The 26035-nt window shown below is 48.4% G+C and overlaps 10 protein-coding genes across 10 annotated transcripts; 8 read left to right on the top strand and 2 right to left on the bottom strand.

Annotated features, from left to right (window-relative positions):
* Positions 1 to 519: 519 nt before the first annotated feature.
* On the bottom strand, positions 520 to 3561 carry N7517_007740 (Mn(2+) transporter ATX2; the record flags this gene model as incomplete). Its single annotated transcript, XM_056725470.1, has 6 exons — positions 520 to 697; positions 747 to 1682; positions 1752 to 1815; positions 2548 to 2737; positions 2787 to 3331; positions 3381 to 3561. The coding sequence occupies 6 exons, from the start codon at positions 3559 to 3561 to the stop codon at positions 520 to 522; spliced, it is 2094 nt and encodes a 697-aa protein (XP_056581720.1).
* A 1785-nt stretch (positions 3562 to 5346) lies between these two features.
* Positions 5347 to 8951, top strand: N7517_007739 (Chondroitin AC/alginate lyase; the record flags this gene model as incomplete). The annotated part of the gene is made up of 4 exons (XM_056725469.1): positions 5347 to 6227; positions 6289 to 6943; positions 7362 to 7976; positions 8043 to 8951. The coding sequence occupies 4 exons, from the start codon at positions 5347 to 5349 to the stop codon at positions 8949 to 8951; spliced, it is 3060 nt and encodes a 1019-aa protein (XP_056581719.1).
* Positions 8952 to 10809: 1858 nt separating this feature from the next.
* N7517_007738 (uncharacterized protein) lies at positions 10810 to 11279 on the top strand (the record flags this gene model as incomplete). Its single annotated transcript, XM_056725468.1, has 2 exons — positions 10810 to 10953; positions 11202 to 11279. The coding sequence occupies 2 exons, from the start codon at positions 10810 to 10812 to the stop codon at positions 11277 to 11279; spliced, it is 222 nt and encodes a 73-aa protein (XP_056581718.1).
* Positions 11280 to 11640: 361 nt separating this feature from the next.
* hat1 (histone acetyltransferase catalytic subunit HAT1) lies at positions 11641 to 13313 on the top strand (the record flags this gene model as incomplete). Its single annotated transcript, XM_056725467.1, has 4 exons — positions 11641 to 11656; positions 11715 to 11990; positions 12048 to 12312; positions 12368 to 13313. The coding sequence occupies 4 exons, from the start codon at positions 11641 to 11643 to the stop codon at positions 13311 to 13313; spliced, it is 1503 nt and encodes a 500-aa protein (XP_056581717.1).
* A 522-nt stretch (positions 13314 to 13835) lies between these two features.
* On the top strand, positions 13836 to 14332 carry N7517_007736 (U6 snRNA-associated Sm-like protein LSm4; the record flags this gene model as incomplete). The annotated part of the gene is made up of 3 exons (XM_056725466.1): positions 13836 to 13838; positions 13901 to 14092; positions 14159 to 14332. 3 exons carry the CDS (start codon positions 13836 to 13838, stop codon positions 14330 to 14332), a joined length of 369 nt encoding a protein of 122 aa, XP_056581716.1.
* Positions 14333 to 14665: 333 nt separating this feature from the next.
* N7517_007735 (pentatricopeptide repeat protein) lies at positions 14666 to 16744 on the top strand (the record flags this gene model as incomplete). Its single annotated transcript, XM_056725465.1, has 2 exons — positions 14666 to 15292; positions 15356 to 16744. The coding sequence occupies 2 exons, from the start codon at positions 14666 to 14668 to the stop codon at positions 16742 to 16744; spliced, it is 2016 nt and encodes a 671-aa protein (XP_056581715.1).
* Positions 16745 to 17414: 670 nt separating this feature from the next.
* On the top strand, positions 17415 to 17861 carry N7517_007734 (uncharacterized protein; the record flags this gene model as incomplete). The annotated part of the gene is made up of 1 exon (XM_056725464.1): positions 17415 to 17861. One exon carries the CDS (start codon positions 17415 to 17417, stop codon positions 17859 to 17861), a length of 447 nt encoding a protein of 148 aa, XP_056581714.1.
* Positions 17862 to 18247: 386 nt separating this feature from the next.
* On the top strand, positions 18248 to 19937 carry N7517_007733 (putative phosphatidylinositol-3,4,5-trisphosphate 3-phosphatase; the record flags this gene model as incomplete). Its single annotated transcript, XM_056725463.1, has 4 exons — positions 18248 to 18250; positions 18305 to 18389; positions 18443 to 18649; positions 18700 to 19937. The coding sequence occupies 4 exons, from the start codon at positions 18248 to 18250 to the stop codon at positions 19935 to 19937; spliced, it is 1533 nt and encodes a 510-aa protein (XP_056581713.1).
* Positions 19938 to 20364: 427 nt separating this feature from the next.
* Positions 20365 to 22779, bottom strand: N7517_007732 (putative phospholipase A2 (PlaA); the record flags this gene model as incomplete). The annotated part of the gene is made up of 1 exon (XM_056725462.1): positions 20365 to 22779. One exon carries the CDS (start codon positions 22777 to 22779, stop codon positions 20365 to 20367), a length of 2415 nt encoding a protein of 804 aa, XP_056581712.1.
* Positions 22780 to 23812: 1033 nt separating this feature from the next.
* On the top strand, positions 23813 to 25810 carry N7517_007731 (EXO70 family protein; the record flags this gene model as incomplete). Its single annotated transcript, XM_056725461.1, has 3 exons — positions 23813 to 24096; positions 24159 to 24376; positions 24432 to 25810. 3 exons carry the CDS (start codon positions 23813 to 23815, stop codon positions 25808 to 25810), a joined length of 1881 nt encoding a protein of 626 aa, XP_056581711.1.
* Between the last annotated feature and the right edge of the window lie 225 nt (positions 25811 to 26035).

Genomic DNA, 26035 nt, shown 5'->3' with positions numbered 1-26035 from the left:
AACGTAAACCCGAAGGTTTGGCCCACCAAAGTCATTGATCTACAGGGCTGAATCTTGTAAACTGGAAAAGCAACCTGATATTCCATATATTCACGATACTCACGAGAATATATAGATCCAAGGCCTTGGATTAGCATGCGGCTATCGGAAATTGGACCATGGAACCTGTGAATAACGGGATGATTCAGACTGACGAGACTGACGAATCTTGTCATCACCCCCCAGACATAAAAAAGGACTACCCCCGGGGAAGTCAAAGATTAGGGGATCTGTCAGGCTTTAAATAGGGCGAGAGTGACGCTACGTAGATGTGATCGTGAGATATCATGCAATTATGACCAACATAATACCCAAAAAGCAGTTATACATCTATTCAAACATATCCTCCCATAATCTCAATTTATCTCAGCTAGAACCCATCTCCAAACTATATCTTGCAATGGGTATAAGCCCTCCAAAATCTAGTTGAAAAAGCAAAAATGTAGAAACATTATCACATATCCCCAAGGAATACAGTACTCAGTGAGCATGTCCAATCTGCAAGAAGAGCGGCAAGATCATGCCCAAAACAGATGCAATCAAGTCTCTCATAGACTTGTCCGATCCATCCTGGTCTCGGTCACCATATCCGTTGATAGGAAGTTCGCGCGGGGATGATCCCGGGCCGTTTTCTTGCATAGTGTGCATCGCGACATACCTACACAGATTAATAAAAGGGTCAATATGATCAACGAAAGAAGACTCACAAAAAGGTTCCCCCAGAGAAAAGCAGTAGCATTCCAGTGCGCCAGTGAGTGCCTGCCTCATCGGCACCGGAAGATCCCATCATCTGTACAAAAAGGAAAGTGGCCAAGGCACCGCAAGGAGCTGCAAGACTGAAGACCAGCAAATGCGCTCTCGCGGTACGACTTGACAGCCCTTGCTTGAGCAGGATGGATGTCAATCCGAAAGACGCTGGAGCCTTATGCACCATGATCGCCAAAAAGATAATAAAACTGAGCCCGGCATCCGAGCTGGAAGCGCCTAGAGCAATACCATCCGCCGCGGCGTGAATCACTAGGCCGGTCGTGGTCGCAAAGCTGTGACCACGTCTTGAAGCGTGATTCGCATCAAGTAGTCCATCACGCGAGGGGGAGGAACCCCGCCGCAACCCAGATCCAAGGTTATCCAACGAGATATGGTAAGGAGTCCGTTCGTGTTTAGTCGGCGTTGCGAATTCGGGCAGCTTATCGACAAGGTACATTAAAATGAAACCACTAATGAGGGCGATTCCGACCCACGCATGCGGCGAACTCTCCTCCTCTCCGTGAATTGTATCCTTGCCCGTTGTTTCACCAGTCGAGTCCTCCGCTCGGACATAAAGTGTTTGCGACTCGGAGAGTTGGTCCCTTTCCAAAAGGAGACCCGGGACAGGGGTATCGGAAGGTAGATTTGAGGCGCTGTCTCCGTTATCGATAAAAGTGGCCACGGCCGGGGCCTGGTGCTGCCATTCGATAGCGGTCGCCCGTGTGCTGTGTTGCTTGCGAGTGAGGGAGTTTGCACTGTAGAGAGTTTCAATGCCCTCGGGGATAATCACGATCAACGACGTCCCCACCAGAACGCCCATACCAATGGACGATATTAAGCGGAGTTGAGAGGGCGACAGTGTAAAAGCGAGTGGTAATGAGCCGACGACAAAAGATCTGCCAATAATCCAGAGCATTAGCTTCCAATTGAACCTTAGGTTTCCAATGTTCTAAAGACAGGCTCACGTAATTGCCATCACAATGCTCAGAGCGAGCAGAGTGAATAGTCCCTCCATGATTATCTCCTTCACTCTATAGATTTTCTATCATGGCGGGAATTGAAGAGTGTCCAGAGACTTGGAGGTGGTTGCGTAAGAGGCCAAGGTGGTGGAAGGATCCAGGTCGGACCCACGTTAGCCCTGGAGTCAGGTACCGCTTTCAAAGCATACCAGGGGGAAGTATGGAGCATTTGAGTTATTTGGAAGGGATTTTAAGGGATTTTTTTATTTTAGATAAGGCCCTTGAAAGGCATATAGGACTTAGAGCTGATTTTAGAAGTTGTGACGATATCCCACATCTGGCCTTACTGCTCGAACTATACGGGGCGAAGTGCAACCTTGCTTGGATCCATTTTCCATTTTCTTTTGCTTTCTGTCTATATTAGCTTACTTCATATATCTATATTCAAGAATCATTGAGTCATAATATAATATGATTTGTGTCAACGCGCGTGCCAGATGATCAAGTAGGCATATGGGCATCCTTCTCAGCCATCACCCAAGAGCAATCCAAAATTCCCACCCATATTTCCGATGCAATGCGCACGAGGCGAATACGGTACATTCCCATCCGATCCAGTAGGAACATGGTTCCGTGCTTCTTGCGAATCTAAACCACCGTCGGCCACAATTGCACATTGATACACCATACTGAGGCGAAGAACACAGCAGACACATATGCTCCATTAGAATATGCAAAAATCACAGATCACAGAAGGTTAATCTGCCCCGCGATCCTTATCGCATCCGCATCCCCGAGTCACGGCTACCGTGCGCGCGCTTTGGCAGTCGCAAGCCCAGGTACGGCAAATATTTCCCTGGGTGCCAGTAGACGAAAAGGGCAACACACGGATAGATAAACAGGGCATCAAAGATATACAGAGGCCACTCATGGGTGTTCAAATATCCCGTCGTGCCTTGGGTGAATTCCACGAGTCGATAGACAGACCGAACCTGGTACAAGTCAGTGAGTTGAACGGCGGCTTCAAGGTGAAGAACCGACAAGAATTAATATCGTGGTGAGATTGACAACTCTCAGTAGAGCAGGCCAATGTTTGTTTTTGACAATCCCATCAATCCGGTAGTCCTTCTCTCCAACATTCTCATACCGCTCACTAAGAGACCCAGTGAAACGCTTGGAAGTGAAATTGAAACGGACAGCTGCGACAGCAAACAAACCAAAGGCGGCCAATTGGACAATAACACCTACTTGGGCAACGTGTTTTCCAGTGTTGAGCTTGTCTTTGGCATCCAGATCTGTGGCATCGACTGAAGTGATCATCACCGCACCACCAAGCTGGAGCATCAGAGCAATGATATCAAACCCGACGAAGATAGGTGTAATGTATCGGGGAGGCACCCAGCATAGTCGAAACGTACGTGCCTCTTGGGGAACGATAAGAAACAGGATGCGGCTGAAGATGATATAGCAACACGCTGCCATGAGGACAGGTGCAAGGATGATGAGGGCAAATTGAAGAACGTAAACGGGTCTCTCCAATGTATTTTGGACTGAGATGCATCGGCCAATGTAGCCAATTGCTTCCACTGAGATTTGCGTTAGCTTGAGTTAATGGTAGACCAAATGCGTACGTACTGGCTGCAGATATTACCATAATGCTCCATATCCAGGCCCTGTACCGGATCCATTGTATGACCGTCAACACAAAAGCAATGGTGTACAAGACAGCAGCAACAATTGCCACTGGCAGGGAGGGTTCATAATGATAATAAGAGGTTCTCCTTTCACTGTGCATAGCACGTTCGATGAGAGACATTGTAGATGTTTGATGCAGACGCCCAGGTCCTGGATGATTGATAGTAGTCTCTCTTTCTTCTTAGTGATGTCTCTTTCTTGAAAGAAGGATATAGGATAAGAAGGTTAAAAAGGGAGTTGAGCGACTTTTTAATTAGGAAGCTCTGGCAAGTGCTGACCTCGCAACCGCACACTTTCTTCACTTGGCTTTCTTGGCTCTTCACACTCTTCACTCTCAACTCTCGATATAAACTACTAGCCTTGCTTAAAAATATACATATGATCGGACTCGCATCATCCCGAGAAAGTTAATAGCAATTTTAGCAATTTGGTACATATGTTTGTTGTGATGGACTAAATGATGAAACGGTTACCCAATTAGGAAAGAACGATGCCAAGCAAATTTATAGTGGAGGCCTAAAAAGTCGAAGCCTCAGTCATCGGGACTCATATCCATCCGATTCTCAACTCTTTGCCTGCAACATATAAGATTATAATTGAGTATGGAATACCATACGCGCATCTACTTGGAAACAGTATTAATGCCCTTCCAAGGTGGTCCCAGCAACAGTTACGCTGTGTGTAGCGCTGCAAATGAGGGACACTGGATGTTTGATCTAGACAGACAAGACACGTCTGGGATGATTGAAAGTGAGATAAGAGTTAGCCGACTTTCTAATATGGTAACGCTGGTAAGTGCTAGACTCTCAACCATATAGCACTCGTCTGGTTGACTCTCTTCGCTCTCTTCACTCTCAGCTCTCAAAAGAATCTATGGAAATGTCTTAAGCCTCCTAAATTTTTCAGATAATCGGTTCTAACTCATCCAGCTACCTTTACTAGCAATTTTAGCAACTTTCTACGTAAATGTACATAGTTGTTGATGTAATGGAAATGGTACCTCGGCCAGAGAGTATGTTATCGGATACACAAAAGGTTGACTTTTAGTGGAGCTGGGTTCTGCGAAGTAATATAGCAGACAACCGACCTCAGAGCTTAATTTGACATCTCAGAAGCGGTGCAGCTCATGAAATTTCATACTCTTACTCCAGGGGACATACATAGCTCCCATATAGATGATAGCCGTTAGCACGTATACTAGGAGAAACAGAAAAACCTCACATGATGCCATAGCTGTTCGCTGTTCTACGGACATTTAACGTTGATCATTATATTAACATTGAAAAAATAAAATGTTATACATCAAAAAGTCGCTCCGCACATTTTGAGCCATTTTTATCGCCTGTACTCTATAGTTTGCGGCTAATTCTTCTTATCCTCCTAGCTATGGCACTAACAAAGGGAAGAAATATCTACAAAAACGTCCCATCCAAGAAGCCACCTGAGAAGACTATCGACTACCAAAAAGACTTCATAACACCGCGTAAGCGGCCAACTATTCATGTCCCTGGTTATACATAGAGAAGTCATGTTTAACTTCTATGATTTTTGTCATCTTTGAAATTAAGAAGGGAAGATGATATCCAAAAAGAGATCGTAGTGTTAATCTCAAATATAATGTCCAGAACAGAGGCCGCATAAGCGCTTATGCGGCCAACTTTTCTTACTAGATATTCTCCGGAAAATCTTCGGTGTTTCTTATAGGAGGTTTGAAACAGTTTATATAAAGTTTGAGACAATATTTGCAGATCCTACCCAAGAATTTCCTAAGGCACAATTGAAACACGAGTTGTTTTAGATTAAGCATGGAGTATGCACTTTGATATACATCTCGAATTTATGTCCAGTTCATCTTTTCTCTTGTCTTGTCATATTTGCATTCGTTTCTGTCACCATTTTATTTGAAATGGCCGCCTTGCTTTCTTTCGTTATACCTCTTCTCCCACTTGTTGCAGGTTTTGTGCACCCTGGTCTCCTTGTCTCCGATAGCGACATCTCTCGCATCCAGAAAAAGATCAAGACCAACCAGGATCCATGGACTACATCTTGGAATACCCTAACCAGTCTCTCATTCTCTGATGCCAGCTACACTCCTTCCCCGGCTAGTGTTGTCTATCGGGGTGCCTGGGATGACCATACCGAGAACGCAGAGCTCCTCTGGCATGACGTCGCGGCAGCATTCAATCTAGGCTTACGCTGGAAAATATCCCAAAATACGAGCTTCGCAGATGCCGCTAGCAATATCCTACATGCATGGGCGACCACTCTCACTGCAATCGACGGTGGCGATGACAAGTACCTTACAGCGGGCCTGCAGGGGTATGAATTCGCCAACGCAGCCGAACTCCTTCGCGATTATCAGCCCTTTGTGAACAATGTCCTCCCAGCCGTTGTGGAAATGGCGAATAATATATTTATCCCGATGCACTACAGATGGTTGAACCATGAAGAGCCGTCGGAGCATAACGTTCTTCATTTCTTTGCAAACTGGGAGTTGTGCAATATCGCCTCGACGATGGCTATGGCGGTCGTAACCGACAATCAAACAGTGTGGGATTTTGCTGTAGATTACTTCAAGACCGGGGAAGGAACGGGCGCGATCAACAATGCTATCACCGATATCGTTGAAGAGCCTGGTACTGGGGTTTTACTCGGCCAAGGCCAAGAGTCCGGTCGTGATCAGGGCCACTCAGCATTAGACATACAACTTCTCGGTGTTATCGGGCAGCAGGCCTGGAATCAAGGAGAGGATTTGTTTGCCTATAATGATAGCCGTATTCTCCGTGGGTAAGTGCCATCTAATCCTTCCAGGGTTTCCGCCTTACCATTTACTTACGTATCACCCTAGGACGGAGTACTTTGCGCGATACAACCTTGGAAATGATGTTCCCTTCGTCTACTACACGAACGGTATAGTCAGCCACACCGAGATCAGTAGTGCCTCTCGTGGGGCCATTAGGCCTACCTGGGAGCTTCTCTACAGCCATTATGTCACGATAAAGGCAATGGATGCGCCTTGGACCACTCTGTTCCTCAACAACTCTCTCGACTATTACGGCGGTGCGGAGGGCGGTGCAGGCTCCTGGGGAGAAGGGTCTGGTCATTACGATGGGTTGGGCTGGGGATCATTGCTCTATCATATGGATGAGTCCGATGTGGAAATTGCATTCTCCTCGAAATCCGCTTCATCTACAGCAAATCCCACACCGAGGACGTCCACTACATCTCGCGCAATGACTATAACTTCTGCCGTATCCCGTCAAAGTGTGCTTGCTTCGAGCTCAACGACCACAGAGGTCAATGCTGCCTCTGCATTTTTGGACACCGAAAAATTTGGATCATCAACTATTGCAAACAACAGTGGGACTTCCCCATCTTCTACGAGCAGTACAACTTCAACCAGCATATCAACAGCTTTGCCCACTATACCACTTGGTAGGTCGCATGAAGCTCATCACCATCAGCATCATCATCATCATCACGTGGAGGGTCAGGCACAGAATGTTTGCCATATACAATACGTCTAGGGAGTGTTTCCAAGGAGGGCTTATCCCTGGAATCACACCTAACCTAGACATAATTGTAAAATTCTGGATAACATAATCGCAATAAAAGGCAATGAAATTCGATGTGTATATATGTTTTGGACTAAATGATGAAACAGATACCCAATTAGGAAAGGCCGATGCCAAGCATCCACCAATTTTAGAGTGGAGCCCTCGGGAGGCTAAGCCCCAAGTCATCGACTCATCTCCGATCCTCACGAATTCTTTGCCTATTTTAGAATTGAATATGATACCCCCGCACCTAGACAATGCCTTTCTACGGTCGTCCCAGTAAAGGTTGCTGCAGCTGTCGGGAAAGACGGATAAAGGCAAGTGGCATGGCCTAACCAATCAATTGTAGACTGACATGGTCTAGTGTGACCGGCTTGATCCCGTGTGTTCCCAATGCAAGAGAGCGGGCAAACCATGTGGCGGCTATCGGGATGTGCCGTCTCTTATGTTCCGCGACGAGAATGACAAGGCGGCTCGACGAAGTGCAGCAGCAAAAGCCAAGACCGAGGCCCGTCGAAGATTGGAGGATAGTGCTCTAGAATCCGATATATCCACCCCCGGCTCGCGAGCCGATCCTTCGCCGTCAGATGCGTTAGTCTGCAGGAGCAGGGGCCACTCAATCCCGACCCCGAGAATTACTGCCCCGCTGTCCACCCCATTGGAGGACCAGGGGTTGAGGTTCTTTATTAACAGATTTGTGACACGAATGGCCAACAGACCAGATGGCTCTATAGATGTAGGTAGTTTGCCACCATCTCCTCATTTTGGAGCAATTAATCTCCATCGGTCGAGTCGAGATGCTGTCATCTCGGTTGGCCTCGCTGCCTTGTCCAATGTCAATAACGACAGAGCACTGCGGATATTGTCTCGAGAGAAACATGCCCTGGTCATCAAGGCTGTGCTAGAAGTAGTGGAGAATCCCACTCAGGCCAATCCCGACAAAACGTTCCACTTGATCGTAATGCTGAGTCTATACGAGGTATGTTCTTCAAGTTGATGATCTCTGCTTTGCAGTTTAATAGTTGCAACAAACTGACCCGCGCAGATGGTCAGCTGTGCTCCAAACCAGCTCGACTCTTGGATTGTGCATCTGGATGGTGCGGCTGCCTTACTTAAACAGTCCACCTTTCGGCAGTCACTCCTGACTATGAACCACCGAGCCCACTTACAATTCTACTTTGTTTCAATTGTCAAGTATTTCGCCAAGAGGGTTGTCACCCCGGATCTACTGAACTGGTCTCCTGATCTCATACCCTCCGCGCCACCAGATATCTTACCAGGCGTCGGCCTTGTTGACATACTGATAAGATTCACGAAGTTCGATGCATGTCTGCATCACGAAAAAATCGACGCCAAAACAGCAGTCGAGTCAGCACTCTCATTTGAAGATGAACTTCGCGAGTGGGGAACTCATCTCCCAACATACTGGCTCTTTACTGTGAAACAATCCAATAAATACGAGTACACCTTTCGGGGCCAGTACCATGTCTACAAAAACATGTGGGTTTCGAAAATTCTCAACCACTACCGCTGGGCACGACTTCTAGTCAACGAAACCATCGTGTCCCTAATTTCGAGAATGGCACGACCCACAGCAAATAATGTGATTCAACGGCAGCACGCATTGGACACGATTGCTTGCATGGCAATTGATATATGTGCCGGAGCTGCAAGTCAGGAAGCTACCTCCGAGCAAGAATTTACCGAAGACCCGTCCCGTATACCACTGTTGAACGGTACCTTCATGCTGCTTTTCCCTTTAGGAGTTGCCGGAGGTGCGGCGGGGACCCCCGGTGAAGTTCATGATTGGGTTGTTGAAACGCTTGAGCGAATAGGACGCACGATGGGGATACGGCGAGCTTTGGAAATGATACCTCAACTGAAGAAATCAGTCAGGAAATGGAAACTAGATCAGAAGCTGTGGAACAACATACATGAGTGTAATAAAAGTTAGACATGAAGACAGCCTACAAGTCTCTATTTATCTCCCTTCCAAGGTTCTTTCCCTGTTAACACTCAAGTACTTGTAGCTTCCACAATTGCAAATAGCATTGACTTTCTGATGTTATGTTTCTTAATTATTTTCCTCGCCTTACTGAACTTTCTGAACCAGGTGCATCATTTTATTTTTCCAGTTTATCATGCTCTATTCAGGTTGGCAAGGATCTCTCATTAGCTCCGCCATCGCCCTTTTCGGGATATGGATGTCGGCAACAGTAGTCACCCGACTCTTGGGTCACTCGTTGCGAGATTTGATTCAGAGCAAGCTGGCCTATTTCCGGCCACACCATATGGCGAGGGACCGATAGACCAGGTCGGTCCTGACCTTTGGAGGGCCGTAGAATGGGGTTTTCCCAGTATGGTTATCTATTATCTCCGACTGGTATCTAAAATTCGTATAAGGCTTGTGGAACTTTATCTATATGTTCAGCCTACCACACTTAAGCGGATAACCAATCTAAACGCATAAAGTAGACGTTCGAAATCGCCTTCCGGCACGATGAAGAACTACTACGACAAGTCACACCACCGCAAGTGGTTTAACCCGGGCGACTTAGGTTACCTAGACGTAGGCATAGCTATAGCATCCTAGCAAATGCTTCCCCGGAAAGTTCAAAGGTCCTCGAACGTGTAGGCCGACTAGCCTACCAGTTAGAGCCCCCGTATCATAGACCAGCCATCCCGTTATACAGAGTAAATGTATATGGCCAGAGCATGTGAGATAAGATGTTGAGATGCAGAATCCCATTCTCTATGCATGATATATTACAGCGCCTATATCTGATATCACATTGTTAATTACCCTAATTATGCGGGCTGCTAGGTACCCAAATCACTGCTGACTACCATGAACCTATTTCACTCTGAATCTACCTATACGTTACATCGAGACTCATATATACTTCCATCTGTATTCTATAGTTCTGAATCTAGAGATCCTACACTTATCATCCTTCTAGTATAATTCTTTGCAATGTAATCGTCAAAATACTATAGAGCCAAATACTCCTTAGACTAAAGCTAAAGTGAAAATGAAGTGGACTCTCCCAGATTCTTTGTTTTTAGGCTGCATAAGGCGCACTGTGATAGTCCTGAATCAGAGGCGTCTAGCATGCCCAAAATTAAGATCACATGGGCTCTTTTATTGTAGTCTCTTATAGAGCTATTGGTTCCTTTCTATAGAGTACATACACCACCTATGCGCTTTTTCGTAAAACATATCTTATGCTCTTCCTTCTATTCTGACAAGATCCCGCTGTACTAAGACTTTGGGTGGATATAGCCCTATCCAACAGTCCAAGGTGACCCGATTAATCTAGATATACTCGACATGGTATGTCAGTCACTAGAATGTTAATGAAAATGCTTCTCGGCCCCCTATGCGTAGCGGTGTGATCTGCTCGCCCCCGGTATTACGTACAAAATTACCAACACTAAATAGTGCGATTTTCATCTAAATATGACTCTTTTAGACTCTAGCTACTTGGGGGTTCATGTATCTTATTAACTAAAATAGAGAGATCAGCAAGAAGATCGCCTGTGTATATGCGGCCCGTCGAGTAAAAAGAAAAATTTGGGGTAAGACAACCTTCATTTATGCTGCCTATCAATTGAAAAAGAAAGACTGAATGTAACCTTGCAAGATGATGATAACGTTCATTGAGCGAGGCTAGGACATCTCCGAGGCAGTCACTTAGATTTCACGTATAAATATGAGGTCCTCCTCTAGTGATTCTGTTTCTATTAGAAGATTCTTATTTCTCTAAGGATTTGATCATTGAGTCATAAAACTTCAATTTCTAACGATTAAAATGCGTTTCTCCAGTCTCACGTTCATCCTCGTGGCCGCTAGTGCCTCCCTCGGTCTCGCTGCACCTATCGATGCGAGAAGCGATAGCATCGCTTCCACTGATTCCACTCAGCAGGGTTGCGACCACAACTGGACGCTCTGTGGTGTATATGATATTTACTTGTTGAAACGTCCAACATTAAACTTAATTACCTTTAGGTGTGCAATAGCACATCCTGCAAGATTGCAGCCACTAATTGGTAAGTCACTCAATTTACCTTTATAAACTAGGCATAATGTATATTTAATAATGAGCGACTATAGGCCTTGCGAACATGGAAGCGTAAGAGCCACCTAGCCTACCTCGGCAACCCCTACAGATCAAAATACACCAGAAACTAACAAAACTTTTAGTGTGCTGGCCGTAAGGGCGGAGATGGCAAGCACTGCGGGATCCCTCAGAAGGGCGGCCTGCAATGCCCTGGCTATTAAGCCCTTTTCTAAGGAAGCTGACAGGCACGGAAGGAGGGTCTATATAGATGTGTCTTAGTACATACACCTTTAGATCAGAAAGATCATAGTTTTATAACTAGATAGCTTCTCCTACTATAGACATGTATTATAAATGAGAATTAATAGTAAAGTAATAGTAAGCGATATAAATCTAAGATATATTATATTATACTAATATGCACTCCGTATAGATGTAAGGTACGTTTTAGTGTAGTGAGGCGGGCCATAGATCCAGATTAGGTAATACTGATGCGCGCCGGGGCGCGTATTCGCGTCTCTCTTTAGACCTCAGACCTTCCATTGTCTTATTTGACATTCAAATTCCACATATCCTGTCAAAATGGCGGAAGCTGAATGTAAGTTCATGGCTACCTATCCAGCGCCAAGATATAATCTGATTGATATTCACTTTAGGGTCTTGCGACGCCAATGATGCGGTCCATGTTACCATCATTCAACCCGGCGAGAAGAAGCCGAAAACACTTTCGACGTTCCACCCCCAATTTACGTATCCTATCTTTGGCGATGATGAGCAAATCTTCGGGTACAGAGGCTTAATTATCCGCTTGCGCTTTGCGGCCCATGATTTGCGCCCTCATGTTCACATTTCCTATGATGAGAAGTTCAAGCCGGTCGGTGACACAGCTGCTGTCGATCTTCTCGATACTCTGAAACCTTTTGTCCAGCAAGGTGAGTTTAAGCTTTGCGACAATATGTGCGATACAAGCTAACCACCATTTTGCGCAGAGGCATTCGCCAATCTCCCAGACTATGAGAAAGCTGTTCAGAACGACCCGGACGCGAAAGATTTCAAGCCTCCAGGCGATTTTGTCATTGGCTACGAGGTCGATGACCGAAAATATGAGATCTGGGCTGGATCACTTGCAGACCCGCAGGTGCGGAAACTTCTAGATCGCATGCAGGTCCTCGTTTCCCTCTTCATTGAGGCCGGAACTCCCCTAGACACAGATGACCCGGAGTGGACGCTCGACCGGTGGAGGGTATATTTCGTGTATGTTGCTCTTGCTGTGCTGGTATCCGTGACCTAAGACTAATCAAATTTACAGATATGAGAAGGTGACTCCTCCAACACCAACAGCATCATCATATTCGATTGTCGGATATGCCACAACGTACCGCTATTGGTATTATCAGCGGGATCAATCACAAATCCCCACAGTCAAGAATGACGAGTTTCCGCCACCAGAAGTCAACATTGCCGAGCTTCCTGCACGGATTCGTCTTGCCCAGTTCCTTATTCTCCCTTCACACCACCGCGCCGGCCATGGCACACACCTATATACCACAATCCACGCGGCCTGCATTGCAGACCCAACCATTCTAGAATTGACCATCGAAGACCCCAATGAACAGTTCGACGCGCTGCGGGACACGGCCGATTACTGTCTGCTGCGACCGGAGTTCCTGAGGCACAACGTGAATCTCAACCCCGACCCCCTCGGAGCGTATTCTCAAAAGAAACGCCCTCGCAATGTGCCCACTTCCGCCCTCATCCCCACCAAACTTCTCCATGACATCCGCAAATCGTTCAAGATCGAGCCCACGCAGTTTGCACACGTTCTGGAGATGTACCTTCTCGGTCAGATCCCGCAAAGCCACCGCCTGGCTGGCGGCACAAACCTCGCTCGACTGTTGATCAAGAAGTTCAAGGCTGAAAATGAGGATGACCGACGCTACTACTGGTGGCGTATGCTAACCAAGCAACGTCTCTATAAAAAGCACAAAGAACTTTTGAATGAACTGGAGCTTTTAGACCGGGTGGAGAAACTTGACGCTACGGTCCAAAATGTGGAGGAAGGTTACGAGATCACATTGGATGCGCTCGAGGGCCGCATGCCGGAAGATGAATCGGACGAAGAGGCAGAGGCAAACGAGAAGGCTAGCAAGGCTCCTACCGGTAGCCGAGACCGACGTATCAAGCGCAAGCTCACGGTCATGGATGATGATGATGACGAGGACGAGACAGAGCTAGCTAAGCGACCAAGGGTTTAAACGCCCTGCGGTGGTCAGCTCTCTTATATACTATGTAATGCATGCCCGTGGATGAGGGTGTTATTTCGAAGCATTTAACAATTTAGTCTTATACACCATTCTCATAGGTGTGCAACTTTAGGAAGCTCAATTCTAGTCGATACCCACCAATTTATGCTACCGAAAGCTCTCATACTGGTAGAGCTATGACAATTTAATACATGGAATGGTAGATGTAAATGGAAGAATATTAAAATCAATATTTGAAAGTTCGATAGTTCCTTGCATGTGTAGATGGTCACCCAAGTCACATTTGGGCTCGGCACTTCCCTTTTTCCGGCTCCTCATCGCATCTCTTGGAGCTTGAATCATTGCTACTCTCAACAACCCCAGATAAATCAACAGGCCCATTCATTAGGCTTTAATTCCGCTATTCAATCCATAAGTCGCAGACTTTGGATCTACGCAGCAACCCGCGCTATTTCAACTCTGTGCGCCAACTGACTCTCCCACCTTCACCCACCTCGTCGATCGCATTCCAAAATGGTAAGCTCCAGCTTTACCCAAACGCCCTTTCCAATACCGATACTAACTCAATTTTTGCTCAGCTTCCTCTCGGTCTCCTCACGGCCGCACAGGGCCACCCCATGCTGGTGGAACTGAAGAACGGCGAAACTCTGAACGGCCACCTGGTTACCTGCGATAACTTCATGAACCTCATTTTGCGCGAGGTAGTGCAGACGAGTCCCGAGGGCGACCGGTTCTTCAGATTACCCGAAGTTTACATCCGGGGCAACAACGTAAGCCCTCCGACGAGCAATCAACTCAGAGCCCCGCTCTTTTGGCTATGTGCTAACAACCCCCAGATCAAATACCTACGAGTTCCCGAAGAGATTGTCGAGATTGTCAAAGAGCAGCAACAAAACCAACCACAAGGCCGTCGCGGCGGGCGAGACGGTGATCGTGGCCGCGGCCGTGGTCGGGGTGGTGGTGGTGGCGGCCGGGGTGGACGTGGTCGGGGACGAGGCGGTCCCAATTAGACATAAGCTTGCCCTGCATCAATGATTTTTAAGAAGACGGAAAACGAGATACCCCCGGAGGAGACGGTGGTAAGGTCGCTCGGAAGGTCCGGTGGAACGATTTGATCGAGCATGGCCGTGGCGCATCTGGCTCTGTATTTTCACGGCATCTGGGTCACTTGGTCGATTTACAACTACCTCTAAATGTTATATTCCAAAAACCCAAACTAGACTTATATTTATCTGTAAACCCCATGCAATCTAAGAAGTGAATATTCGGGGTTGTCACGTGATATCAAACTCCAGATCAAATCCGCGGAGGCTAAGCTTCCGATGAGTTAGCCACAAACGGATATGTCGCGGCGGGCGTTAGTCCTCGATGGGCTATGGTACTCTCTGTGTCCGTCATTTACAGCTTTGAGCCTCAGTCGATCAACGGCATTCCCCAAATCCAAGGGCCGAAGCCAGAGACTATATCCACTACCTTCGATTTCCAGCCCGAGCGCGGGTTCGCGCCGATGCTACAACACCTCAGGCGGGGATGGTTTTTTCAAAGTCCCATATAATGCAGCACATCATAATGATCGGAGCGAAGCACGAGAGCCACGCGAAAATGAATACCGTGACGCTCGTCTATCTCGAGACCCAACCGCCAGGCCACCCATACAACGAAAAGGCGGCCCGCTATACACACGAACACATAGGGTGCAAGACGACCTCCTAGGGAAAACGAACGAAGGGCTAGAGTCCCGATTGCAATATGCAATGGACAACAAGCCGAACATTCGACACATAACCCAGATCCTGCGACTGCTCATTCGGGACCGTCATGTGCAGCCGAATGCTCGCCACTACAAGGCGCTGATCCTTGCAAATACCGATAACGAGCGAGGCTCACCGGAGCTTGTGCGCGGCTTGCTAGAGGAGATGGAGAATAATGGCATCACGGCGGACTCGGGTACGCTCCACGGTGCATTGCAGGTATGTTATCTAGTTGAACGGAGCTATATATGTAGAGCGAAGCTGACGATTGAATTTCCATAGGTCCTCGCTGTACATCCGGATTACCTCCTACGACAGGAAATCCTCAACAAGCTACGAGACCGGTGGCTCACGCTGAGCCCCGCCGGGTGGCATTTTGTGGCTGCTGGTCTTCTCCGCGAGAACCAGATCGAACTCGCGCTCGAGCATGTTGCATTGATGGAGCGAAAGGATATATTTGTGGAAAATTGGCTACACAGTATAATTGTCTATACGCTCTGCGACCATGGAGAGTTGGACGAGGTGTACAATGTGATGCGTGCGCGCGTCGACCAGGGCCACGACATGACCCATCGGCTTTGGATGCACGTGTTGACCGAGGCAGGGAAAAAGGGCCATTACCCGATGGCACACTATGTGTGGCGACGGATGGTCGAATTGGGCTACATGCATCCGCTCGTTGAAGTCTGCGATGACGTATTGAAAATGGCTGCAAAGGCCGGTGATACAGAGCTGGCGGGCTCTGTGTTCCGTTACCTCCATGAGAGCGGGATCCCGCTCGAGCGCACACAATATGAAGCACTTGTTGCGACGCACGTGGCAGCTGGTGATCTGCCTGCTGCGTTTGAAGCGTTGTGCACCATGCACGAAGCTCAGGTTCCTCTGGCGGATAGCTCGACAGAGAGTGTTCTTGCGCATATGATACAGAGTAAAGTTGATCCTCGGGAGGCGTGGCAGATTCTCAAGCGGTTGAAGAATGAGAAACGAACTGTTCCCATCGAGTCTGTCCGAGTCATCGCAGATCTCTGTGAACATGTTGCCCATGACGATCCATCCGTGGTGGATGACGGCGTTGGGTTCTACAAAGAGCTCTATACGTTATGCCCCGAAGGCGCCGACGTCCGAGTGTACAACGCGCTAATTCGGATGTGCCGAACGGCCCGCAACCGCGAATCGGGCATGTTCCTGGTGAAAGAGATGGCGTCACTTGGGGTGGTACCGAACGGTGTTACTTTTGAGTCTATCATCCTAATGTGTCTGGATGCGGGAAATTTCCGGTCCGGTTTCATGTACTTCCAAGACCTGATGAAGCGAGACGCCAGACTCAGCCCTGAAACGCATCGGGAAATCCGTGAGATCTGTGCCGGGTCTGTGGACGAGTTTGCGATGCGACTGCAGTATCACCCCTTCATTCGAGACGACGTGAGAAAGCTAGACGAGGAGCTACAGCAGAAACAGAAGGAAAGAGAAGCGAATGAGAGAGCTGGCCGCCACCCTGTACCACCGGCAGTTCGTCGACTGAACATGTCAGATGAGCAGCGACGTGATTACAACAAAGAGCGTCGAAAGAGGAAACGACGCCGCCTTGCCATTGAACAAAACATGAGAGAGGAGGGTTGGGATGAGTGGGAAGCCGGTGGCACCGACAATGGCTCTGCCAAGTCCGAGTGAAACTAGACGAATCCTTTCGATATCCTTTAAGGGCATGTTTCAATCTCGATCAAAATCTTCATTTTTGGACGGCAAGTTGCCTGGAATATGCAGCTAAGCTGCAAGCCACATAATCCAGGAACAGAACACCAATTCCCTTCATGAGCTTGTCACACAACTTTCGACCTCGGTCAGTATGTATATATCCTGTACTATAAGCCTCTGCACTTTGTATCACCCAAATATTTGCCCCAGCATCACAGCAAATTTTATTTTCGATTCTGTTCCACTTTTTTACGAAAAGAACTCCTGAAAAAAAGAAAAGAAACCACTGGAGATGAACCATAAACCCTGATCCCTGTAGATCCATCTATAAATAGTCGGACTGAAAGACCTCGATGACGATAGGTAACTGTTGGACAGTACAACCTTTGTGAACGAACAGTGATTGATTCGAGGATTCGAAGGTCCAACAATCAAAGCGAGTTTTGTCATAATGAACCTTCTAAGACACATTCACAAGACGTTCCCCTGAAAGTGATCGGCGCTGGGTTCCGAGTGCCAAGGACGCCCAGAGAGGGAAGTGCCGTTAAACGCCAGCCGCCTCTATATAATTCCCCTCCCTCCCCTTATATTCTATGTATTCAACTAATTCAAGGCTCTTCTCTAAAACTAAAACTCATAATCCAAAATGCACCTCACTTTCATCCTCCCAATCGCCCTAGCAGGCCTAACCGCTGCACTCCCCGCTGCCCTACAGACCCAAACAATCACCGACGACATCATCTGGGGCGTATCCAACTTCACCCTCGGCTGTTCCCAAGGTGGCTGCGTCTTCAGATATGACATCTCCGGCCGCGCAAACGCAATGACTCCCAAGTTCCGCACCCATTGCACCGGCATCTCAGAGAAGAAGGTCCTCTGTGACGACAAGAATATCACAACCATTGTTTCCCCTGCCGGTTGGTCTGAAGGCAACCCGGAGTGGACTGTCGATGTCACCCACACCTGGAAATCCTATCTCAGCGACAAGTCCCTCGCGACTTGGTTTCAGCACGGCACGAAGAATGTTACCGTCCCTGACCACAAGCCAGTTCAGTTTGTTATGAAGCCTACTCAGGAGTACGGCTTTGCTTGAATTGCTACCGGTCTCTACTCTTTTGAATTTGGGGATTTGGCTGTTTATTTTTAATGTACTGGAGGGTCTTGGGTCTCTTTGGATTGATGAACACCCGACATGCCCAATTGGAAATTTCTGGGATTTTGTGGAAATATTTGGCTTGTATATTTAGCCTGGAATTGTACAAAGAAATGAACTTGCGACAATATTATATATGTCTACGGAGTATGTTCGTAGAATATAGTAGATCTATACAGCAGAAAGCAAGGGCCCTGACCCAATGACATCATCCGCTACGCCTCAAAAACAACTCCCCGTGCTTTGTCGAATTGTATACATATTGTCTCTTCCACGTTCACTTAATTTTGGGGGACATAACTTATAAACACATATATACTCTGCAAATGGTACGTCAGCTCCATCTCATTCACCTTCCAACTGCTAACCTTGGAATCTCCCAGTCATCAATTCTCCGCCAGATTGTCGCAGGTCCAAGACAACAACATCCAGAAGCAGGGCTAGATCTCTGCTACGTGGCAGACAATGGTAAAATACTCACCAATTCCACACCAAAAAATCCCCATTAACATTATCCACAGTCATCGCAACCTCCGGCCCATCAGCAACATATCCACAGCGCGCCTACCGCAACCCACTAGACGCACTCGTCAACTTCCTCGACACCAAACATGGCGCAAATTGGTGCATTTGGGAATTCCGCGCCGAAGGCACAGGATACCCAGACTCAGAAGTCTACGGACGCATCCACCACTTCCCCTGGCCCGACCACCACCCCCGCCATTCGCGCATATCCCCAACATAATGGGCAGCATGCGGAACTGGCTAAAACGACTAGACGAAAAAGAATCACTTGACACGGACACCGATAAAAACGAACGCGTCGCTGTCGTGCATTGCAAAGCAGGCAAAGGACGCAGCGGGACGATCGCGTGCGCATACCTGATCAGCCAGGAGGGGTGGAAAAAGGAAGACGCGCTGCAGCGGTTTACGGATCGGCGCATGCGGGTCGGCTTCGGAGACGGCGTTAGCATCCCCAGCCAGCTGCGGTATATCGGATATATCGATAAATGGGCGAACGAGATGGGGAAGCAATATGTCGAGCGACCGGTGGAGATCCTGGAAGTTCATATCTGGGGATTGAGGGATGGGGTCAAAGTTGCGGTGGAGGGGTATGTGGATGAGGGAAAGAAGATTGAATGTTTTCATCTGTTTAATCGGAATGAGCGTACCATCATCGAAGACGGGGGCTCGACGTCTGAGGAACAAGACGCTAGCAAGGGGAGCGACATCACCAAGCCGAATCCCAACTCCAACCTCGATATCAAAAACCCACTCCCTTCATCTGCGACATGGTCCCCGGCGGTATCGAGATCTGAAGTCTCCGGCTCATCGTCCGCACCGGCCCACAGTGTCTCGGCAATGATCTTCAAACCCAACAAACCAGTGATTGTCCCCAGCTCGGATGTGAATATCGACTTCGAGCGCCGCAGCAAAGCATCCTACACGGGCTTCGCGATGGTAACCTCCATCGCACACGTCTGGTTCAATCCCTACTTCGAAGGCGGAGCCGAGCACGACTCGGGCGTCTTCGAGACCCAATGGGACGCGATGGATGGGATCAAGGGGAGCGCGAGGAAGGGAATCCGGGCGTTAGACAAGCTGAAGGTTGTATGGCGGTATCCTGCGGCGGAGACTGTGGAAGCCAGTGCAGCTAGCAAGATCAAAGGGAAAGGGAGGAAGAGCGAGGATATCACGCCGGCAGGGGGCAGACCGATCAGTGAGCCCAAACCCGGCGATTCCATCCATGAAAGCGAGCCGCCTGACTGGCGGGGACTGCAGGAAGATAAGAAGGAGAATCAGCGTCCTTCTGAGACTTCGTCGCAGAAAAGTACTGCTACGAGTCTCTCGGACAAGACTAAAGAGCTGGGACATGCGATAGAGAAGGAACTTGGACTGCGGAAGCAGACGGGTGGTAGTCGGGATGGTAGTCTTGCTGGGAGTGATGATGAGACTACTACCGATAATGAGGGCCGGAAGGTCAAAGTTAAGAAGGTGCATAGTGAAGGGCTTTAGGGAGTGAAGACGAATTATACCAATGGGGGAGCAGAGTAAAACATTAGAGCTCTGACCAGTCGAGTGGGAAATAGTATTAGCCAGGGCTTGTACAAGTGCATAGCATAAGTAACACATAGTGCATTTACGAATATACCATTGGATTGAATGCTTTCTATGCTTGATATTGTCACAGGCTTTACTCTGGATTATACACAAATGAAAACATATCGCAGCTCGCTAGGAACGTTATGAGTGTGAAATCTAGATATGCCAGGTTTTATCCCACTCAAAACAATGGGGGAAATGAAAAGGAAGGACAGGGGTATGTGTGGTAAAAATATCAAAAAGGCGCCGTCTATGTTCACGATGGCGTGGTATTATATGTAGCTTCAACCAGAATCAGGTTTGGTCCGGTGATAGTTGACTGGAGTAAAACAGCGCAGAATCATAGAGGCACAAAGCCTTCCATCTTCTTCCGATGCTCTGTCGCCTCCTTCTCCAGTCGATCGGATTTCTTGCGCTCATAGACAGCACGGACAACACGGCGAGTCTGTTCTTCACCCTCAGCAAAGTTTGCCTTCGCAAGACCAACTACGGAATCAATCTGCTCAGGCGTATAGATGAAGTTCCAAGTCGATAGGAAATCATCAACTGCAGGATCGATCGAGTTGGGTTGTGGAGCAAGGGGAAGTTCCGGGTCTTTGGTTTGAGAGCTATCCTGTCGCATGGACTGAGCAGCTGCACGCGGACGAGTTTTAGGCTTAAGAGGGATGTCTGGTGCGGAAGGATTGGGAATCAAAGGGAAGTAGATGACCGCGATACCGGCATCTGGGCGCATGAGGTGAAACTCGGATTCAGAGTGGTCTTCGCTGTGGGAAGAATCAAAGAGGCGTTTGGATGGTGGAGGCTCATCGTCCGAGGTTCGCTCTTCCGTGGTGCCGACCCAAACGTTGCAATAGCCCAGGTCTGTGCCGGACTTTGGTTTTTGATCAGCGGGCTGATTTCCAGACTTGTTCTTGGCCTCGGCGAGTTTCTTTGTTAATTGCTCCTCAGTGATGTGCTCTGGTTCGCGCAGGGCCTCCTCGGTCTCCTTGAGGCTCGAATTTTTAGGCCATCCGGCACCAACGGGCCAACCCTTCACACCACGTTGTCTGGCGTATCCATCGACCACAGAAAGCCAATTCTCCTGTTTGACATCTGCAGAGGCATCAAACGCGACAATTACATCGACATCGCGCCCAGGTCGAATGAGTGGGTAGATTGGCAGGTTGTTGCTCATTCCCGCATCCATAAGACGCAGGTGGGGATTTCGGAAGATCGACTCTGGACAAGAATCGGCCAGCTGATCTTTCATGCCCATGACGTAGTTGGGTATACCCGCAGGGTCGATGGGATGTACCTTGATCAAATCTTGGTTCTTTCCTTGGATGATAGAATCGATTCCACTAAATCCAGCCAGGCCTCTGACCAGAGGCCGGATCTCCTTGTAATAGTGAGACAAAGTCGCACAAAAAGCGCTACCCCAGACACCCATGAGATTGGGAACTCTCAACTCCGGGATGGGGAGGTTGTCAGCGGAAATCTCGGAGCGGCCCGCGTTGAAATGACGTCCCAAAGCCCAGGTGGGAATACCGGCATTGAGTTCTTCACAAAAGAATTCGTAGGGGGTGAACTCAAACCACTGGAACCATGCTTCACTTTGCGACTCTTTCACCAACTGTTCAGGCGTTGGCTGCTTCTTGCCCTGGTCGTTTGAGTGGTTGAGAGCATCAACAGGAATCTCATGTCGCACGGCCGTGTAGATGGGAAGTGGATGAGCCCCATTTACCAAATTGGCTCGCTGGTTCGACAACTTGAAATCCATATCGGAAACTCCCAGTTCTCCTCGCGGGACCAACAGTCTCGCTGCGAGCAGCAATCCGTAAATATCTACCAAGCCGAAGTCCGCTCCAGGGTCGCCTTTCAGCTTTTCCACAAAGCCACTGAGAAGGTATTTGTTTGTTGGAGCAGTAGTGAGGAGATTGAGAGCTTCCGGCGGGAATGCAAAGTGAACACCAAGACGATTCTTCAAATGGTCGACGAGCTTGTCGAAGTCTCGCTGCGCAATGGACGAATGATAGAGGGTCTGCAGCCAGCAGCTGCCACTGACACCAGCTGTGTAGGTAATACAGTCCCACAGCCCTGCTTCCTGTGCTGCCAGGTACGATCCAGTTCCTGCAACTAGAGCGCGCAGACCACCTCCCGAGCCACATATCGCAATGACTGGTACATCTTCGGGGTGGATGTCCTCCTCGGGTATGTTGAGATAAGATGACAATGCTTTGACCACCTTCCGTTGTCGCTGCCGCCTAAATGTCTGTTCTTCGTCGCAAAGATCCCCACTTACTCGTACCTCGGCATCACGGAGAATCTCAGGGTTGATATGGGGATCGTGCGCCTCCTTCCAGATATCGTCTGCTAATGAGCCTGGCGATAGTGAGAGCTCTCGTTGGAGCTTTTGGGCAGTAGCTGGTAGAAATTTTGTCCAGTCCGGGATAATGTAGTCTGTGATGTGTCCCACATCTGCCCACTCGCCGGAGGTAACAGTTTGCTTAACCCCATCAAGCTTGTTCCAGATGGATCCATGGTCCTTGGCATCCTCACCACCATCTGAACCCGCATTGGAATTATTAGACTCCGAGTCATTGCTGTTTCGTGTTTGAGAAGTAGTGAATTGAGCTCTTGATTTTCTGGGGTGGGACAATTCCCCCGCAGTGTATGCAGCTAGGGCAGCCGGGGGTACCGTCCATTTCAGACGAGTGACCCTTGCAGCGCACATCGTAGACGGGGAGTTGAAGGCAAGGTAAGAGGCCTGCTGCATCTAGTGGGATCCATTGAAGGACTCCCAAAACCTTGCCTGCCTTTTTTCTTGCAAGCCAACCCCGTTTTGGAACAGTCTCAAGTGCATGACGTAAGTCCACGTGACTTTAACACGTGATAGCTCCGGACTTGGTCCGCTGCTTTGGGACGGGTGGAGGGTTCACCGCTCCCCGCCCGAATCCAGGTCTACCTGACCCAAGAATGTATTTTGTAGTTCAGAATATTATCAGCCACTCCTCAGCTTGAAATCCTTTCCATCAGATAGTAGCTTATATACCTCTTAGATAGGCTTCCGCAGAACCCAACCGGACCGGACCCAACCCGGACCTAACCAGGGTTTAGGTTAGAGCTGGGTCCAAAATCTCGACCCAACATAAACCTAGGCTAGGGCCCCAATTGGGTTATAAAAATAACAAACTTGCTAAGCGTTCTAATATAGCATGTTTAAAGCTCGTTTTAGGACCTTATATATATGAAATATTATATTTATTCAAGATATATTAGATCTATATCTATATATAACTATCCTTTATATTAAACATATTAAATTAGTAGAAAATAGCTAATACAGAGAATACAGGAGTATAAAATTATGAAAAATTATCGGTTTGTAGGGTTTGTACTACTTTGTGCCTAAGGCACCAAGCTTAGGGCCTCCGCCAAGCGCAACCTCGGGCCTCGATTACTAAGGCTAGGCCTTACCTAGTGATCACATAAAGAACCTTGGGTTCTATCTGATAACTAACTAGTTAACTAGTTAGGCGATAGGCTTGCTGATTATGTAATAGTTACGCATAGTTATATTCTGTATCTAGAATTATCCAATAGAAACCATGCGATCCTAACAGAATCTCAGATATTGTCGGGGAGCACGTGATCGGGATGGGGGAACGAAGCTCCTTATCACTGGATGGAGCTCGGAGGGGACAATCAATCCATTCCATTTGCCCTCAAAAGGACCTGAGGGGTCCTGGTGACATGTGATATGGTCTCTCTGGATTGATTTTGCCTGAACTGCATTTCATAATTTAACCATGGTGGCGCCAAGGAATACCGCCTACGCCGAGGAGAGCGCGGAGGTCGAGGTCCTGTATGCCAACCTGGAGAAGCTCAACCGACTCACGAAGAAGATACAAGGCTCCATGGTACGTTTGGAGACAGGAGGAAAAGTCGTCAAAGAAGCCATTGGTCCCATCTACAGCAACACCCAATCCCTTCAAATTACCAACAGCAATATCGACAAGGTCAACGACGCCATCGATCGCCTGCGCCAGCCTCTCGATGCAAAGAACCGAGAAGATGGCATCATTCGCGCAGGGTATGTATCTTTCTACTCTCTTTGGATATACAAACCCGAGTCTTTTGCTGACCGTTCTTCAGACCACAGAGCTCCGGCCTCACGCAGTATCTATCGGCGGTGAAACGTGTTGAAAAGGCGCTGGTCGACCTCAACACAACAAACATGCGATCAAACCAGAATGCAATCACTGAATTCAACTCTCTTTTAAACACCGGAAGCGCAAAACTTCAAGAACTGCTACGCGGAGAACTAAGCCAGCATGCCACTCCGATTGAGCCCCTACACTATCTGACCAAAGGTACACATGTCATCACCAAATGACCCAGATCAAAACTAATTCGCGACGCTTCTAGATCTCCCCTTTCCATCCATACCCGAAGAAACTATCTCTCATATGGCGCCCGTGTGCGCGGTGGTCGGCTCCGCATCCATCCATGGATCCCAGCGCGGCAAGGGAGATAACCCCGCGCTGAAGGTTTACGCGGAGGTACGAGGACCATACATCACATCCAGCTTGCAGAACCTCGCCATTGCATCCCTCAATACCGTCAAACGGCGACCCACCGATGGCCCTTATAAACAGGGTACCAATGGTATTGGTATCTACTCCAATGCGCTGGAGGCCTTTATAACTACCGAGCACGGCATTATCACGCAGGTTTTCACTGGAGATCAGCAGGGCCTGGCGTTGCAAGCTACCTTCTTCCCGGCTATGGGCGAATATTCCAAAACACTGCGTGAGCTCAACCAGTATATAAAGGCCAATCTGATGACGGACTGCTTCCTGGCTTTTGAGATCATCGAAATTGTGACTGCAATGTCCTATCGGATTGATCCCAAGGCGGCGGAACTGAAGAGTCTCTTGATCGAGGCTCTCCGGCCTGTACGGGAGACTGCAAAGTCGTCTCTTTCCGAATTGCTCGAGGAAACGAAGCGCAAAGCTGCTACCGCGCCACTCCCACCGGATGGTGGATCAGTGCCTCTTGTGGAGGAAGTGATGAGCTCATTAGCCACACTAACAGGATACTCAGGTCCTTTGGCTTCTATCCTGACATCTTTGGGAGATGGAAACTGGCGTGCCAAGTCTAACACTGGCGGCTCGGCTCCTCTAGATGTAGGCCCAGACAGCAGCACCCTTCTGTCTCATTTCATTCTAGATATGATCGAGGCCTTGATGACCTCCTTGGAAGCTCGAGGTCGGGCTTTCCATCGATCCAAGGCAGCGCTTGGTGTATTCTTGTCCAACGTGTTCTGCGTGGTCGACCGGTCGATCCGACAGAGCCCAGAGCTGGCACGTTATTTGGGCAACCCCGACAGTATCGCCCGGATCGACACTTTCCGCAAGCGCGCGACGTCTACCTATCTTGATGCATGGAAGGAAACATCCCAGTACCTTCTCGATGTGCAGTATACCTCCCGTGGAGCGCAGCGCAACTCTAGTGGCAACGTGGATTCAGGTGCCATCGTCAAGTCCCTCTCGTCCAAGGATAAGGATGCGATCAAGGACAAGTTCAAATCATTCAACGCGAGCTTCGATGAAATGGTGTCTCGGCACAAGACCCTTCACATGGAGCGGGAGGTGCGCACTGCGCTGACTCGTGAGCTGCAGACAGTTCTTGAACCCTTGTATGCGCGATTTTACGATCGATATGTGGAGATCGACAAAGGCCGCGGCAAATACATCAAGTACGACAAGGCAAGCCTATCGGTACAGCTGGCGCAGCTGTCTTAGTTCTCCTGAGCGAATATTCAAATTACGCACTGTCATTTATACGAGTTAATACCATAATATGCCACCCAATCTGTCCCGATGTCATCACCTGTTCCAACGTAAGGTGTCATGTGACATGTAGATCATAAGGTTTCCGATAACGTGATAAGCCCCGCTAAGGTCGGACTGGAGTAAAATTCCTTGCACATTGCCTTGTCCCTGTCTTATCCTCCGTCCTGTTACTCA

The sequence above is a fragment of the Penicillium concentricum genome (assembly GCF_028827145.1).
Source record: "Penicillium concentricum strain IBT 3081 chromosome Unknown utg000002l_segment0_segment0, whole genome shotgun sequence".
Classification (NCBI taxonomy): Eukaryota; Fungi; Ascomycota; class Eurotiomycetes; order Eurotiales; family Aspergillaceae; genus Penicillium; species Penicillium concentricum.
The sequence above is the reverse complement of the archived record's forward strand: the minus strand, read 5'-3'. Positions and strand labels throughout refer to the sequence as shown.